The following is an 18,594-nucleotide window of genomic DNA, read 5'->3' on the forward strand; positions in this document are numbered from 1 at the left end:
TTGGGAACCGCAGTGCCTCTGAGCCGAAGGGTCCCACACAAGAGCTAAGAACACAGAGCCAAAAAGACCACCGGGACCCCTCTGGCCTCAACTAATGACATCTTTATAAAAGGTCCACTTCCAGCAGGCTGGTCTGCCCGTGGTGGTCTGCGCTCCTCGTACGTTTTTGACTGATCTCAGCTTCTATTCCCAGTGTAGTTCATTACCCAGCTTGCACTGGTCCTGTCTTTATGCAGATGTTGCCCTGTGGTGGTCTTATTATTTCACACCCCTGTATGGCCGATGTGACAATAAAGCCACAGCTGAGTTTATGTGACTGGAAATGGCGGGAGGTGACATCACATGACTGCTCAGCACAGTCACACCCTCGCCCCACGAGGTGCCCACCCCTGCGCCCGTCCTCTCCCACCTAACGTGGTCCCCACAGGCGCCGCTGTCCACCCCGTGATGTGCTCACTTGTCACAAATGTCCCCAAGGGCAGTGCAGAAGGAGGGGTCCGCACACGTGTGAACACAAAGTCCACGTTTATTGGTGGTAATGTGAAGATTGTGCTTCGATCGCGACACCGATAAATAAGACACTGATAAACCTACGCGAGACACACCAGCACACCACCTGTTGGAAAAGCGTAAATGACGGACTCGAGCAGTCGCCTTTCAAACTGTCCATGTTGTTTCTCCCAATTGCGAGGAACCCCGACTTTGGACCTTCACGGCACCGAGGGGCCGGCGGTGGCGCCGCAGCTCAGGAGTAGCTCGATGTTTTGCTCCCGACGTCGTCATCTTGAGAGCCCATGCTCTGCAAAACACAAAAGGGTTTCTTTTTAACGGCCTGCACCTAAAGATCCGTAAACGCGCTCCGCCCTTCGAGTTGGATGTCTTACCTTCTGTACAAACTGGGGGTTCACGGTGATTTCCTGGTCCATGGACTTTAACTTTTCGTCGAGTTCGATACACTTCAGCATCTGCAATGTGCAAACATCAAGAGCTCTCTGAGTCGGCGCTCACAGGAGAGGAACCTGCAGCCCTGACAGCCGCCATACTGGGTCCGCCTGTGGAGCCCACCTTTAGTAAAACACTCAAACGACATTCACGTTCACCAATCTGAAAACGAGAGCAGGGCCTGTGATGCTCTGAGCTGAGGACACCCCGGTGACTGGCAGCAGGGACACTGGCCACCGCGCCACCCGACACACCGCGGACGCTCCAATATTTACAGGGTGCAGGCAGCCCACCTTTATGGGACCGAGCCCTGCGGAGGACCACCGCCCACCCGGGGCTGCTGGGAGAAGATTAACGCAGCTGTTCTTACTTTAATAAAACGTGTATGGCGGCGGATTACCTGCGACTGCGTGACGCACGTTACGTTTACTGTGTTACAACAGAAATTGACTTCTGAAATAACGCGACGGACCACACGAAGGAATTGTGTGAGCAGCAGGACGTTTGGGACACTTCTACCTGTGGCTACTCAAAGTGACCCACAACATCAAGTCAACGGCTGGTCACTCAATGGCCTACACGGCCCTGTGGGAGCGACTGTGTGCCCACAGTGTCCTGTGCCCCCTTACCGCTGTGTGGACACTTCTCTGAAAGTGACGGCTCATTTCTGCCACGACTCCTACGGTGTGCTCACCTCTGCACAGACACCGCTGCTTTATGCTGTGTGTGTGTGTGTGACAGGCAGTAGGTCACCTGCAAGGGGACGGTGGCCATGTGGGCCTCGCTCAGTGCCACCCATCAGAAATGTCTTTTCTCAGGTCTGCGAGTCTTATTTTCCTTTCCTCTCCTCCAAAGTTCACACTAAACTGAAACACCAGACGGACTTTGCTTGTATGTCGTCCAGTGTATTGACCACATGGGCAGTGTAGATCCTCAGAGTGGGTACGTGGTGTTGGCAGGCTAAACATCAGTAATGAGAACTGAAATCAAATTATGGGCTGCACTGTCCGTCTGCTACCTGGGACTTCATTTTGAGGTCCGCCACTGGCCCCACGAGGAGTCACAGCGATGGCCGCTGCGGTGATGAGAGTCTCGAGCCCCACCGCCCGACGACCATCTAGATCTCCATACTCTGTCTGTGTGTGTGTGTGTGTGTGTGTGTCCTGTGGAGTGCAAGTCACATGAGCAGGTGAGGTGGGCGTTAGTAAAGAAATGCCCGTTAGATCAGCGCCAGCCACTTGCCTCCTGGTCGATGTTGTGGAGCATTGCAGGGTTGTTGTACTTTTCTGGGTTATCATGAAAGCTGACCATCCCATCCTTCTGGTTGATGCTGGCGTAAATCTCTCCGTCTTCAATCTGCTCAAAAAACAAAACACGACTGTCAGAGAGGCCTGACGCTCTGGACACACACACCCAATCCAAGGCCCCATCCAGTTTATGGTGGGCTGAGGCTCAGATACGAGGACCACCGATTACAAGTCGGGCTCCTTACCATATGAAGGACGTACTTCTCAGCTTCCTGGGCACCGGAGAGCTGGACTCTACTGGCCATGTCTTGCAAGGACAACGTCAGGAACGTCTGCAGGAGAAATTCCAAGTCAGCAGGCTGTTGGACGTTTTACAGATCAGACTAAAAACAACAAAACGAGACCCCCGTTTCTGAACCAATTCAGAACAAACACAGCCCTGCACACCAGGACATCACCACACATGGACTTGTTTGGGATACTGGAGGGGGAAGGCATGGAGGGGGGCCTGTGATTCCAACCCAACCTCCTGGTGTCCCCCCGTAAGGCTGCAGAAGGGCTCAGCCAGACACCTACTGCTTGGCGGTCGTAGGTCACATGGTGTTCTCTTACCTTGGTTAGCCTCTGAATGTTCTTCTTGTAAAGTGACGACAGGCACTGCTTCACTAGGCCCATGTTGTTGTCCTTGGCGAAGGATTCGTTGTGTTTATTGACGACATTCCGCAGCTCCGCCGGATTGTTAGTCGCGTAGACCTGTGCGAGGTCGTGATACGCGTTACTAAGAGGCTGCAAGAGAGAAGCAGAGAAACACCACAGATTAGGCACAGGAGCACAAGGCAAGGTGGGGGGACGCACTGGGGGCCACGTTCTCGAGTTTATGGTCAAGGGGCACAGCTCTGTGAGAAAAGCCCGCCTAGGACTCTTGTATCGTCACACCGTTGCACTTTCAGGTCTCCTCGAAACAAGTAAAATGAGAAATGAAGTGTGGTAACGCTACGTGCGAGTGCCACAGACGGTGCCAACTGAGCGTCCAGCACCCTTGAAAGGCGGGCCACGCTTTACACCTACACGGACCGCAGACACAAGGGTGAGCGTCTGTGAGTGCCACCTTTTCTGTGGAGGTTGTCTGCACGCCTCGGGACATTTGAGACAACATATGTTCTTATTTTATTGTGAGCCACGTTGGGCGATTTCTCTGTGATACTTTTATTCTAATCTGTAAAGCAGGATGTGCCAGGCGATATTGTAAAAGGCGCTTTATAAATTGACTGATGGGCATGTTTAAGGTGTTGCTAAGGCATGTGAAGGTTTACACCGCGTACAGAAGGCGAGTCCCAACACTTCCACTTGTGCTTCTCCCTGTGTTGTCACGCGCAATTCTTATAACTTAAGGCCACTCATCTACCCATCTTCTAATGCTGGCTTGTGGGGAGGCTGCGGCCAATCACATGGCTGGGACACGCTGTACGCCAAGAGTCATTGGTCAGTTTGTGTTTCGCCCTTTGTGCTGTGGAACTCTGGGAGGAGTCTGTGGGAATGGAATGAGCTGGCGTTTAAATTAAGGAGACCTCAAGTCAGGCCCTCACGGTGCTCCAGTGTCGTGTGCCTTTAGGCCGAAAGAGTAACGTAATAAAGATGCCTCAAGGGCTACGAGCAACACGCATGTGGATATGAACTGAAAACATCGGCGGCTGCTGGCCAATTAGAAAGCAAAGAAACAAACAAACAAACACTAAACATCTACAGCTGCACGTGAAGCAGAATTTTAAAGCAAGCCGAGAATGTCTTACCTTGATGAACCTTCCCACAATCTGGGACGTGTATTTGGGAAGAGGCTGAACTTTGCCATGAAGAATAAGAGACACCAGGATATACTTCTTATACGCCTCCAACATAATGTGGCTGACGGCCATGGCGGGAGTGGTTATGGCCTACAACAGGAGAGAACAACAGGAGATGAAGACGCCGGGGAGCAGCAAACTCCACGCACAGCCTGCACACCAAGTGGCGTAAGCCCAGGACCCCCTGCGGCTCCAAATCACTGCTCGTCCAGCTAGTGCTGCTTTCAAATACAAAACGCTTGAATCAAGTGGTCTTTAGTAAAAAATGCTTTTGGTCACGTAATAAAAGCAAACGCAGCCCCAAGGGACACACAAACCAGTGGAGAGGGTTACGTCAAGAAGGGCATCCATCAATATGAGGACCACAATTCAAGATGATCTGCTGTGGTAACGCCTAACGGGAGCAGCTGAAAGAAGAAGATGAAGAAGAAGAAGGCGGTCATGTAATAAAAACAAACCGACTTCTTGCTTCCAGGGGGCAGGAATTGTAGATTTCACTTAGAGGGTCATTGTCTCCTCCTTTTAATGAAGATGATGGGTGGGAAATCCTGCTGCACATTCAGGCCTAGTCAAGAGATGACTGCTCTCCTGACTCAGAGGGAGAAGGTTCAGCAACTCTGGGGGTCCAAGTCAAGTCACATTAAGCCAATTTGGAGTTTACCACTAAGTGACGATTGTGACACTTGTGCTGCATCTACTGAGAAGTCACTTGGGGTGTCGCACACGCCTAGGATTCTGGGAATTGCCAACAGTGGGCTCTACTGCTCTGCTAACTGGCTGGCTGCTGAGCGGTGATGCAGCTTATTAGGCGGCTGTTGTGCTGACGTGAGAACGAAAGTATAAAATGACAAAAAATAGTAACACAGTGAGTAATGCGCAGTGCAGCACATGTGACGGTGGCTACGTATGTATTGTGGGAGAACTAGTTTGCCTCATTCAACAGTTTAAAAAAAAAAAAAATCTGATACACTCCGAGACCACCGTAAAGTAAGACCCTTGATGCCCCTCACGTATCTGTGTGGTTTCACACTGCTGAATGATACGACTCTGAAGGCAGATGTGCGGAGAAGCTGCCATCCTGTCATTAGAGAGCACTGATAAGAAATGCCAGCTGAACTCTTTCAACTAACTGCATGGCGAATGTCGTAATCGAGGACGGCGGTGGTCAGGCCTGAAAGAATGTCCAGCAACAAAACACCAGCGCCACGAAGTCAAAGCAGAAGCCTCCACAACCTTTAAGACGTGGCTGGCGGAGACTTTGGGAGGTCTTCGCTATCAGCGTGATGGACGGAGTGGTCTCCACGCGTCTGTCCAGGTTCTTCAAGTTCCAATTAAAGCTCTGAAGGCCACGGACTCTCCTGCTGGTGTCACTGAAGGCATTGCAGCTTTGGTGCACCAGGTCTGCCCAGACTTTCACATAAAGTTTATTTACTTGTAAGGAAAGAAAAACTTGTTACCTGCTCATAAAAATAGAGAGCTCGTTCAAAGTTTTTAAGTCCTGTGTAGATCATGCCGCCATAATAGTAGTAGCACAGGAATTGCCTCGCATCATAGGCGCCATTTTCTTTACAGATATCCATCATATCCAGTTCAAGGTAGGGAAGGGCGGGTTTGAAGCACTTTGCTAGTAAACAGAGCTGTGAACAAATTCAAAATACAAGAAATATCCAAAATAAATACATTTAAAAAAAATAAGCCGCAAACCAGACAAACCCCGAGTGCGTCTAACAATGTCATCTGAACTGAATGACCCGTCATGAGGAGCACACAAGAAAATGGCCTTCAGCTCACAGCACCAAGTCAAAAAGGCGTACAAACCTCTGACCAGCGAGCCGTCACTGAGGGGCAGGCAGGCAGGCCGCCCGCCCTTCTGCTGCAGAAATCAAACCCATTTTACCCCAATTTGGAAATGCCCAATTGAAGCCTTGCTGTAAACCTGGGGACATACAGAAACCCAAAGTACTACCCAGCTGACCAAGTTTAAGGTGCTCTACTCAAGTGCTCAGCCTTCCAAGTTACTCGGACTGGAGGAGGAGGAGGAGGAGTTACCTGGCAGAGGTCAGCATGGATTGAGGTAAGCTGGTTGGTGTTCATCTGCATTTTATCAATGGCCTGTTTTAAAATGCCAATCCCCCTAAGAGGCTGAACAGAAAAAGAGACCCAATGTGAACACATTACTACAGAAATATTTAACATACCCTGAAAGTGTGGGTACCCCGGTCGACGGGCACGTTTCACTGCATGTCTTAAGTTACAAAACCAAGTTAATACAATCCCTATAGCCTACAAAATGAAACACTAAGGAAATAATGGAGAGTGTTCATAAATTTCAAACATTTACTTAAACAGAATGCTTGTGTCGTCATGAGGACAGGCGGATGTCCCCCCCCCCCCCCCCCATCATGCTTTTCAAAGTGGCACCTGACCCGGTCAGAGACTCACAAGCTGAAGAAAGCCTCTTGCTTTTGTGTCACAGCTGCTGGGCTTTTACCAAAAAATGGAAGACATTTAAAGAGAATAATAGTACAAAGTATTAAAAGATCTCCACAAAAAATAAAAATGCACGTCAGCCATTATCAGCATGCGCATTCGTCTTTTAAGGACACTTGGCGGTGGTGACACAGTTGTGAAGATTTAAGCAAGTTTCTTGGAGAAACTAGAAATCCAAACCCCAAATGAACATCAAGCTTAGCGTGGAGCGGACGGCGACTTTAATTTGCAATCACAACGACGAGCTCAAGGGGGTACCTGCAACCACCTGGTCGTTACTAGAAGACACCCCTGTAAGCCACTAACCCTCGCGTGGATGTGCTCAAGAAGCTCTCTGCACAAGGCAGGAAGGGCGAGGTGAAGCGGGGGCACACATAGAGACGGGTGAAAAGGAAAAAGGCACAGCTTAGCGTAACTTTATAAAACCGGCCAGCTTTACTGGACAAAGCTACTTCAACATTTTGCTTTATTCCCCCAACATCAGACTCCTGACAAAGATGATGATGATGATGAGGCAGCAACGCAAGTGCAAATGTAACTCTTAAAAGATACACTCTGCGGACTGGCCCAGTTATGTGGACCCTTTGTCCCCTCTCATCACCCAGTGGCCGACTGACTGCCTGAGGGGTATTCCTGCTCCCGCTCAAGTGGCTAGTTTGACTCGGCTTCATTATCAAAGATGGACTCTCCCTCACACTGAACAAGCCGACCAGGGCGCTCCCACACTGCTGATCACAGACATCACACACGAGAAGCAAAGCGGTCTTAATATAAAAGTTACCTGCTTCCGTTCAACGAGGGCGTTAGTCAGCTGATGACACAGGCCGGCGACTAGAAACAAAAAACAAACAAGAGGAGATATCACAGAGGGCTTAGAAAACCTGAAAGCAGTGCTGGCGGCCCACCGCCTTGTGGATTATCTGGGGAAATAAAACACAGGGTTTATACAATCAAATGCAGCAAGAAACTGCAAAGAGCAGCCCTGACCTGAACACGGCCGCTAAAACAGGAATTCAGCTTCTCCCCTCAGCGCTTAATCACTCGACTTCCAGGGCAAAAACTCCTTTTATAAATTGCTTGACGTTAAAGAAAAATGCCTTATGGGCCAGCTGTGTCTGCTTTAAGGAACTACAAAGGCGTAGCATAAGAAGAAGCAGCAGCAATTACTAAGCTGAGGAGGACATGAAAGGGGAACTCCACAGCACTGTGTGAAGACAAGCTCCTGCGCTATAAACCTCCGACATGCGCGTTTGTAACACGACTTTCTTATTTCAAAGTCATGAAAGCAGAGGATGACAAACACCTCAAATCAAGCAGCATCTTATCATTCAACTTCTATGGCCAAAGACCAGCACGCCCGTGTAGACACCTTCTGGACTAGTCAAAGTACTGCTGTGTGCCCCCTCATACCGCCCAGAGTCTGGCCACAGCTCAGGACAATGACAACAGACTGCACTAGAGGATCAGACACTGCCGACATTAGGAATGGGCCGGCCGAGTCCACTCACAGACACCACCACATGGGTGCCCAGAAAGCCGAATCCTCAGCTCACTCCATACTTGTAACACTCCGAGTAGCATCTGATGAATTTGTATTGTGGCAAATTTAAGAGGCGTCTCATTAGCTGGAGACACACTTGGGTGCGTCACTAGGGTCCAGATTCCAAAGGGCACCAAAGAAATGCAAGGTCAAGTCCGTGCCGGCTGATTACAACACTTCAGAAGACCCTCAAAACGGGTTCATCGTATGCCGATTTGCTTTGACGTCTGTGGCGGTCAACAAGCAGAGTAAAGCAGCAAGGTAAGCGTTAGAGCAGACCCCTTCAGCTTTAGCACAGACTGGCTTATAGGAGACGCCACTGTACCACCTGCCCCCTGGTCCTCAACCTGAACGGCTACCTCAGGGGACATGCCAGGCCAAAAGTGACAATGCTGAGACACAAATAAGCCAAGACTTTACCTCTGTGACATTTAGAGCTCCTGACTGCTATAACAGGTAGCTTAGTCTTCTAAACTGGAGCTTCTCGTAAGAGCCTGGGCTCAAAAGGTCTGGGTCACTTTGTGATGCTCTGTGCTGCCATTCGACTGTTGACTACTGGCCAGTTTTCAGTCAAGTTTCTTTTACTTTCCACACATCCCTCAGTCGTCTGCTGTACGACTGCCCCCCCCCCCCCCCCCCCCACTTTACTACTTACAGGTGTCTGTTGCGTATCGGATGTGTTCTCCATTACACGTGCTTATGAACAGCTGCACCTGAGAAAACAACGTTTCAAAGTCTGGGATGTTTGGCATGGAAAATTTGACAAACCTGTCGTAAGAAAACAAATTTAGGAAGGAGGGAGAGATTACTTGTTTGCTTTTCATTGTCATTTTATCAAATTAAACTTTGCATTTAGAGGTAAAATAAAAATAAATGTACTTACAACACAGCAAGAACACCAAGTGAATGTTCCTGCACATCCAAAGCCCCCAGCACTGTATCAAGGTGGGACAAATTCTTAGCTAGCAGCTCTCCGCTTTTATTGATCAGCTCACAAAGCTGCGTCATCTGACCTAAGGGACAAACAGAAACAGCACCCGTTATTACTCCACCGACTCGTCTTGTCTTGGCGTATGCCCCGATAAGTGTGATTTGTGGAGATTCAGCAGGATTTAAAAACGGCAAAGCAACGAGAGGTACATGGTGGTGCCAAACTCCTCTGATTTGTTAACCGACAGCTCCAGTGAGCCCAGTCTGATGGCAGGACTGGCCACACTAGTCCAGGTGGCGTCTGTGTGTCTCCACATCACAAAGAAACGGACGTCCGGGTAGCAGTTATCACCGTCAGTGACTCCCGGACTGAATCCCGTGTTGCATCCAGCGCTTCTCGGGAAGGCTCCAGATCTCTGCAGCCGGACAAAACCAGAGGGAGTGTGTAGAATTCAACCAAGCAGTGTGTGCTAAAGGAACAGGAGTTCTCTGTATGTGTTACACTGGGTGCTTTGTAGTGCTGGTCACGTTTTCACACAGAATGTAGAGAAAAAAGTTTGACAGAATAAAAGCCAATAGCAACCAATCCTGTACATCGGCAAATGATGGGAAACACGTCCAAGGGGAAAATCACATGCGACTCAAGTTATCAAGTTGGAAAACACGGGCTTTTTAACTAAAGTATTGTTAAATGTGGACTTCTGGAATTATCAGCAAAAATCACAAGCAGGAAACTCAAAGCCTCACAGGAATGACTTTTGAAATTGAAGACGCGACTCTTGACAAATGAATGATGGGGAGAGGCGGTCTGGCTGTTACCACTTGAAGGGCTTCGTCACAAAACCTGTCGACCCAACAGAAATCCCTGCCAAAGTTGAATTACACACAATAATCCACCACTGAGCTGGCGAGAACAGCAAGTGACAAAAGTGACACCACAGCTTAGGTGCAGTAATGGCACCTGTCCAACTTCTACATGGATTAGTTTTAGCCATCTCAGAGTTAGCAGACCGTAAACTAACGACTTCCTTCATTTTAAGGAGTGTTATTTTCAAAAAGTGTCCGTCATCATCTCAAGCACTCTCATAAAGTTCTTGAGACAAAAACAAAAAAGTCAGATTTTTGTGTAAGGATATAAAAGACGCAGCAGACAACTGAACTCCCAGTTGTTCATGAAAAAAGCGTATTTGTGACAACAGCACAGCAAAACGGACATTTTCATCAATGCGTCCATTCAGTCACTCGGGCTCTGAGCCCACTTATGTGGGGGGGACATCACAGTTCACAGTCAGCCATCAGCCTCACCTACACATCCCTGGCAGGTGGGGTAACACAAGGCCCCCTCGACGGGGACAGCGACCAGGCATACAGTAAACCGGCCTTGAGTGGTGGCGGAGGGGGGACTGGGCCCCCGCACCATTGTGTTGCCCCCTGCTCTAGATAGCCCATTTATTACTGTCTGAGAATACGGCTCCTTCTTTACCTGCGTAATGCTACAATTGTCTGGAAAGGACAATAACGTACCGCACACTACACTCTACCAGACTGGTCTTTAGCTTTATTTTTCAAAATGCAGTTTACTTTCACCTACGTTCCCTTTCTATAATAGATTTCCACACATACTCTCTTCAGTTCCAACTAATGCTGAACAATTAACTGCATTTTCATTGTTACTGCGACAAGTCGTTTCTACAGCAGAACTAGCCCTAAATCAAATATATAACTGCACCAAATTAGGCAAGTAAATGAACTACAAACTAAAGGGCTGAGAGCAGAGACTCTCTCACGCTGATGACACTCATTGCCAATAATTTACTGGGTATGTGGAAGAGGCGCAACAGCAGCTCAGTGTCCATCAACTCGCTTATTGGCAAAGGCAGTGATGGCATGGATAGAGCAGATAAAGTTCTGGCTTAAAAGCAGAAGATTCGGTCCCCAGACGAGCTGGCAAATCTGTCGTGTAGCAGTACATTGGCTTTAAATGGGAAGGCCATTTGGAAACTCAAGTATTTTGTAAATCATGTCAAGCAGTGGTGGCTGCTTTGAGAGGAAACGCAACAAACCTGTTCCAGCACTACGTAGAGCGCCTTTCACAAAAATGTGCAAACAGCACAGCCAGACTGAAGACAAAATCAGAACCATGTCTAAAGCAGGCCACTACACGTCACCGTCTGAGCCCAGGTCCTGACATCAAGACATGGTGCCCATAAAGTCTGTATATCTCTCTATTATATTAAAAATAAATCATGCAACAAGACTTTCTGGAAGTCCCGCAAGACAAGACTTTGGCCAGGAGATGTTTTCAAGTCCCGCCCTCCTCTCAACCACATTCACCCACGCACCCCGTAACCTCACCTCTCATTGGTGTGAATGCTTTTGACAGACACAGTTTCTGCTCTCTTAGCTCTTAGAAATTTTAACATTTCCCTCACTTTAAGTTCCCAATAAAAGAAGACGTATTATGCCCAAATTTTATTGAAGAATTTCATCCTGAAGGGTTATCAACAGAAGAAATGAGTACACGGACAATCCTAGCACCGAGAAACGATGAAGTCAAACGAATTAACATGAAAATTGTTAATCAGTTACACGGCAAATCAGTTAAATGTGCATCAATAGACACTTCTGAGACAGTTGGTGTTGGTGGTGATGGTGCGGAAGATGAAAACAACTTACAATATCATGAAGAATATCTACAAGCGTTAACACCATCTGGTCTTCCACCAGCTGAATTACTGTTGAAAGAAGGCCGTATCCAATAAAGGTAATGTAGTACTGTACATCTAACATGAGACACCAAAGGAGATCTCGATATGCCATTTGTATTAAAACGTTTACAGTTTCCCATTAGAATAGCTTTTGTTATGACAATTAACAAATCTCAGAGCCAAACATTCGAAAAAGTCAGTTTATTTATTAGAGAGAAAGAAACGAAATTCACTCACAGGCAGTTATACATTGCGTTGTCACGATGAAAGTCCAAACACGGAATCAAAATTCAATGCGATATTGACAAAAATTTAATTTCAAAATATTGTTTTTACTGAAGGGACGGCACAGTGGTAGCGCTGCTGCCCCGCAGTTAGGACACCCAAGTTTGCTTCCCGGGTCCTCCCTGCGTGGAGTTTGCATGTTCTCCCCGTGTCTGGGTGGGTTTCCTCCCACAGTCCAAAGACATGCAGGTTAGGTGCATTGGCGATTCTAAATTGTCCTTAGTGTGCGCTTGGTGTGGGGGTGTGTGTGCGCCCTGCCCAGGGTTTGTTTCCTGCCTTGCGCCCTGGGATTGGCTCCAGCAGACCCCCATGACCCTGTAGTTAGGATACAGCGGGCTGGATAATGGATGAATGTTTTTACTAAAGTTTTACAGTAAAAATGTAAGTTTAAAAAGTTATCTGCATGTTAATTTCAAAGCCAAACAGAATGAAAATATATAACGCAATGAATAACTCTAACACAACATGAAACAGAATTTAATAGATAGATAGATAGATAGATAGATAGATAGATAGATAGATAGATAGATAGATAGATAGATAGATAGATAGATAGATAGATACTTTATTAATCCCGATGGGAAATTCACATTCTTCAGCAGCAGCATACTGATACAATAAATAATATTAAAGAATGATAATAATACAGGTGAAAAAAACAGACAATAACTATGTATAATGTTAAATATTAACGTTTACCCCCCCTGGTGGAATTAAAGAGTCGCATAGTTTGGGGGAGGAACGATCTCCTCAATCTGTCTGTGGATTAATTAATTAATTAATTACTTTCAAATTATTATGTTTTACTCATTTTTTAATATCATTAATTACACGCTGTAATGTAAAATAGTTCTATAATGCATATGTAACAATCCCATGAAAATGGTGCTGGATGAGCTGAAAGATGTGGAATTTTTTACATTTACAAGCGATCTTTGGTGAAGCAGGACAACGAAGCCCTACACACGCCTGACAATTCACTTCATCGACTGTGACTCTGAATTGAAGACTCGTGTTTACATACGTCCTACTTCCCTGAAGAACACAATGGGGAAAATATAAGTATGGGATTATGGGAGGCTTTGGCTAGATGGGCTGGTGGTGTGCTTCACTGCTGACAATGTGAAAAATATGATCAAAGCTACTGAAGTAAATGACTGGCCCGATGTTCAGTGTTTTGGACACATTCTGCACCTTGCCATCAGTAAGCGCTTATTTTATTAAAGAAATGTAACTGGCTAGTAACAGAGTAATATTAAAATGTCTGCCATTCTGTTATGCCTTGCGCTACTTCTATTTACCGTGTCCGGCAGACACTTTTTGGGTGACTTAACACAAGTGCTATCTATGTAGTCATCCAGATAAAGGTTTCAAGTGTACCGGCAAACACACCCCAGACTTGCTAACAAACTGAATTCCTCAGCGAAGGTAAAACAAAGGGAAGGTGTGTGTTTGTGTATTTGTTATCCTCCTCCCTCCCCCCTTTTCCTGAAGTGCACTGCCACCTGTTATGTGATGTTGAGGGGGGATTCCACCCCAGGCTTAGATTGTTAACTTTTGCTGCAATCAGATTTAACACTTTTAATTTATTTAATATGTAGTGTTATAGGCACAGAATTATTTTTGTAAAATTTTTGCAGCATGTTTTGCTTTTTTACAATACTGACTGCAATTTTTCTGCTTTAATAAACATGCAGCTAACAATCTCAATGTATCGTCTATATTGGCAGCTTGTACAGTTGGTCATACTACACAGTGCACAACTTTAATCTCTGATTTATCACATTATTTATCATTATCTCATCACAATCAAGTTTATCGTTCATCACCGTTTTTCCCCCAATGGCATGCAGTCTTGGGTCCAACATTAAATTACATTTGGAAAATTGGCCTAACATTACAAAACTAGGAGTTGTTGTGGCCAACACTTCAAACCCCATGTTGTGCAGTAGTCTGTCCAAATGAACAGTGTTAGAAAGCCTTAGTGAATCCAAACCTGCAGTCCGAGCCACAATACTACCAAAAATAATTCGCAGCTTCCAATCTTGTGTAGAAGAGCAGCCAAGTGCACCCCTGGAGTTGAAGGGCATGTCCTGCTACAAAAATCTGAAGGACCTTAACCAGGAATTCAGAATTCTCAAAAGCACTAATAAAGTGGTCTAATGAGAATTCTTTCATGTAAATGGTGAACTGCACACATTTCAGGGGATGTGCATTTAAAATAAAAGCCATCATACACTTCTTTGCCCAGGTGCCATGGAAATCTAAAACGCCCTATCGAGTCATTAAGATGAACTGGAAACCTGGACAACTTTTAAAAATGTGTACAAGATATTGCAACGACTTGGCTATTGTACACTCTTGTCATATATTTTTTACTTTCCTTCCACATCGTGTCTCACAGAGGCGACTCCAATTGGTTTCACTTTCCACTCAGAGCCTCGCAGCTCAAGACAAGGCGGAGGGCTGGCAGTAATTATCAGAGAAGACTTAAACGTTAAAAGAATCCCAATTGACTGCCCATTGTCTTTTGAGTGCCTGGCTCTTAAACTAATAACGGAATCAGGTCCTGTCTCACTCATTGTTCTCTATCGTCCCCCAAAATACAATGCATCCTTCTTATCCGATCTGATTGAACTTTTGACCCACCTAAGCTCTTACTCTCAGAGAATTATCCTTCTTGGTGATTTCAACATCCATATTGACACCCCCACATCTAAACTGAGAAATGAATTCCTGTCCTTACTGGACTGTTTTGACTTGACACAACATGTTGATTTTCCAACCCATTCTGGTGGTCATATATTGGACCTGATCTGCACTTCTGGACTATCTGTTGCCAACATTTACAGCACTGATTTGGGACACTCTGACCATAAAGCAGTATTTTTCACTGTCTCATTACCTCTCCCACCTCTTACCTGTAAACGACAAATTTCTTACAGAAACCTTAAAAATATCTGTCCCTCTATCCTTTCTGGATCCATTTCTGATCTTTTACTGTCTGCACCTATTCCACCAACACTAGATAGTTTTGTTGATCACTATAACTCAGCCCTTCATTCAGCATTAGATAAAACAGCTCCTTTAAAACATAAGGAGGTTTCCTTTAAGCGCTCAGCTCCTTGGTATAACTCAGAATTGCGATCTATGAAAGCAGCTGGCCGACGCCTTGAGAGAATGTCACGTAAGACTGGCCTCACCGTGCACATCCAGGCTTTCTCTGACCACCAAAGAGTTTACAGAGAAGCACTAACTTCTGCCAAGAACACCCATTATGGCAGAATAATAGAAAGTGGCCACGATAACCCAAGGGTTTTGTTCTCTGTAGTTAATAAACTACTCGAACCCGCAATTGGTCCAACTACCTCTTCTACTGAAGTCTGTGAGGAATTCCTCCACTTTTTCCGTAACAAAATTAAAGATCTAAATAATTCAACTAACATAAATACATCATCTGTTTATATCTCTCCCTGTTTTCCCACTCCATCCAGCTCCTTCTCTAAGTTCTCACCAGTCACTTCTGCGTTTGTTAATAACCTGCTTTGTAAGATGAGGCCGACTACTTGTGTACTGGACCCCATCCCCACTACACTACTTAAATCCTGCCTTCATGCCATAATCCCGACTGTTACAACAATAATAAACTCATCCCTTGACACTGGCTCTGTGCCGCTCACTTTTAAAATTGCTTCTGTAATCCCAATGTTAAAAAAGTCTGGCCTTGATGCTGACAATCTTAACAATTTCCGGCCTATTTCCCACTTACCTTTCCTGTCAAAAGTTCTTGAGCGTGTTGTAGCTTCCCAACTCACCAATTACCTAACCTCTAATAATTTGATGGAACCCTTTCAGTCTGGATTCAGGGCGCGGCACAGCTGTGAAACTGCTCTGCTACGGGTAACCAATGATTTGCTTATGGCAGCAGACTCTGGACAAACTAGCATATTAATTCTGTTAGACCTCAGTGCAGCATTTGACACTGTTAGACATGACATCCTACTGTCCAGAATGGAGAACATGCTGGGTATCTCTGGCACTGCCCTCCAGTGGTTCAAGTCCTATCTGACTGATAGGCAAGAGTTTGTTAGTCTTGGCAACAGCAGATCCAGCTCAGCGCCAGTCACACAAGGAGTCCCTCAGGGCTCTGTCCTCGGTCCTCTGCTTTTCTGTATTTATATGCTTCCCCTTGGCCATATTATCCGTAGTTATGGATTGGGTTATCATTTTTATGCAGATGATACTCAGCTCTACTTCAATGTTAAAAGTGGAACTTCATCAGAGCTTTCTCAGCTCACAACCTGCCTTAGTGAAATTAAAACCTGGATGGAGCAGAACTCTTTAAAATTAAATTGCAATAAAACTGAACTCCTGCAAATTGGGACTAAAATGCAACTTAATAAAATGAGCTCCTTCCCAGTCCATCTTGGCGGTGATCTCATCAGACCTGCCTCTACTGTAAAAAATCTTGGTGTCATTTTTGATTCCTCCCTCACTTATTCCGCCCACATAAATCACATTAAGAAACTTTCTTACTTTCACCTCCGTAACATATCCCGTGTTCGCTCCTTCCTCTCCTTTTCTAACGCTGAGAAACTTGTCCATGCTTTTATCACATCCCACATCGATTATTGTAATTCCCTACTGGCAGGTGCCCCTTCTAATCTTATATCACAGCTCCAGCTTATTCAAAACTCAGCTGCAAGAGTCCTTACCCTAACCAGCAGCAGCGAGCACATCACACCCATCCTGCTCCGTCTTCACTGGCTCCCTGTGTCCTACAGAATCGAATATAAAATCCTACTAATAACGTACAAAGGTTTAAATAACCTCGCACCAAACTACATCAGTGACCTTCTCCATCACTATGTGCCTGCCCGCCCACTAAGGTCCTCTGATTCTGGTAATCTTGTTGTGCCCCTCACTAATCTACACTCCATGGGTGACAGGGCCTTCAGCTGTATAGCGCCCAGACTCTGGAATGACCTACCAAAATTAATCAGGTCAGCTGACTCCATGACTTCTTTTAAAAAACAACTCAAAACTCATCTGTTCAGGAAGGCTTTTAGCTCAACTTGACTTTATTACCCTTCTCTCAGTTTACTTCTCTGTCAAGATGCTCATGTAACCTGTATGTGTGTGTGCGAGACCATCAATTATGTTGTCTGGTTTTTTTTTCAGAATTTACTGTCTTAATCTTCTTTGTTTATTTATCTGGTTTGTACAATGCTATATACTGTATATTCTGTCGTTCTTTATTTATTCTGTAAGTGCCTTGAGCATGGGAAAGGCGCTATATAAATAAAATGTATTATTATTATTATTTTATTATCAGGATTTGAAGCTATGTTGATTGGCGGCACTAACATGGCCGGTGTGAGGCTTTGCTCCTCTTTTAAACACAGGACAGAGTTTAACCCTCGGAAAATACGGTGGGCAGGGAGGGCTGAGTCGGTGCAGGACACGCGCCTTTAACGTGTCAATATTAATAAGGTACTTAATGAAAAAGGGGATTTAGAAAGCACACTGAACTACCCAGCCTGCGTCTCTGCACACTACTACCTTTCATTTAGAACCCCGCAGCAGCTGTGCGTGCTCGCTCGTAACCAAATGAGTAGATAATTAGTTACTGCCCACTTTCACACGGACAAGAACTGACATGAAATTACAGTAAATAACAAACCCAAAACACACTAAGGTGTAAACTGTGTATTGACGTGGCCGGGGTAATGGAGAAGGTCGTGTTCATTAGTACAACGGCAGTGTCGAGTCACAGCACCTGGACTAAGCACAACTTTGGCTTTCTTCTGCACGTCTTCTCGCTACAGTTGAACTCAAGGTGGAGGTGATCACCTGAAAATCCCGGAAAACTAATCCGCAGCAGCGGACTGACTTCGGAAATGGTGCTGCAATGGACCGGTCAGCTGTAGCACCTTTCATCTGAGATAAACAAACGGAGACTCGAAAGGCCTTCACGGGACAGCGCACACGGCAGTACGGATTTCCACCAAAGTGACAGGCAGCCTAACCAATCACAAGTCTTCTTCGTCAGCTGCAGCCAATCACACAAGATTCAAACCGGGGCTCCGGATGCTCAACCCATGTTTACTATGAGAAACATTACAGCCAGTAAAGAGGAAAATAATTTGGCTGGCACTGCATTCAAAATAAATACATGAATTACTGCTAAACAACCGGCTACTTCTGGGCTGCACCGGCTACATTAAAAGACGTCACAATGAACATGTACAAAACACGGGGACTGACATGATAAAGCAAAATGACAGGCTTCATTTCAACGGCGAGCTGCTTAACATGTAAAAACATTTTCATTTTTCGGTTGAAATCGCTCACCTTGTGCAGAAAGTTGCCGCACGTTGTTAACAAACTGCTCTAAGGCAGACGCCATCCTCCTGTATGTTTTATTCGACAAACGAGAGCACTTGTAAGTTAATTCTTCATTCAAAAATGGTCTTAACAAGCAGACACTCCATAAGCGGGCCGAGAAGCAGCCGCGGCGAAGAAAGAAGTATCGCGAGACTACAGCGACCACGTGAGTAAATAAACTCGCGATATCAAGGCCACACGCGTCAAGTGACTAGTAAAGGGGA

At 45.9% G+C, this 18,594-nt stretch overlaps 2 protein-coding genes across 2 annotated transcripts in view; one reads left to right on the top strand and one right to left on the bottom strand.

The window, feature by feature from the left end:
- LOC114660960 (myosin phosphatase Rho-interacting protein-like) overlaps positions 1–18,594 on the top strand; it is a 198,275-nt gene that overhangs the window by 143,310 nt on the left and 36,371 nt on the right. The gene's annotated exons all lie outside the window — the stretch shown is intronic.
- cops3 (COP9 signalosome subunit 3) lies at positions 509–18,513 on the bottom strand. Its single transcript, XM_028814002.2, has 12 exons — positions 18,338–18,513; positions 8,944–9,073; positions 8,716–8,828; positions 7,302–7,351; positions 6,080–6,172; positions 5,488–5,667; positions 3,980–4,120; positions 2,802–2,975; positions 2,435–2,521; positions 2,185–2,298; positions 885–965; positions 509–799 (listed from the first exon to the last, which is right to left on the bottom strand). Exons 1-12 carry the CDS (start codon positions 18,390–18,392, stop codon positions 746–748), a joined length of 1,272 nt encoding a protein of 423 aa, XP_028669835.1. The 5' UTR covers positions 18,393–18,513; the 3' UTR covers positions 509–745.

The sequence above is a fragment of the Erpetoichthys calabaricus genome, chromosome 11, assembly GCF_900747795.2.
Source record: "Erpetoichthys calabaricus chromosome 11, fErpCal1.3, whole genome shotgun sequence".
Taxonomy (NCBI): domain Eukaryota; kingdom Metazoa; phylum Chordata; class Cladistia; order Polypteriformes; family Polypteridae; genus Erpetoichthys; species Erpetoichthys calabaricus.

Bases quoted from the DNA above. Each gene is read 5' to 3' on its own strand.
- cops3 (XM_028814002.2), bottom strand. From the start codon at position 18,392: ATGGCGTCTGCCTTAGAGCAGTTTGTTAACAACGTGCGGCAACTTTCT. The intron at 9,074-18,337 runs GTGAGCGATTTC...TTTGTCCCTTAG, and splicing joins GCGGCAACTTTCTGCACAAG to GTCAGATGACGCAGCTTTGT. The intron at 4,121-5,487 runs GTAACAAGTTTT...CTCCTGTTGTAG, and splicing joins CTCTCTATTTTTATGAGCAG to GCCATAACCACTCCCGCCAT.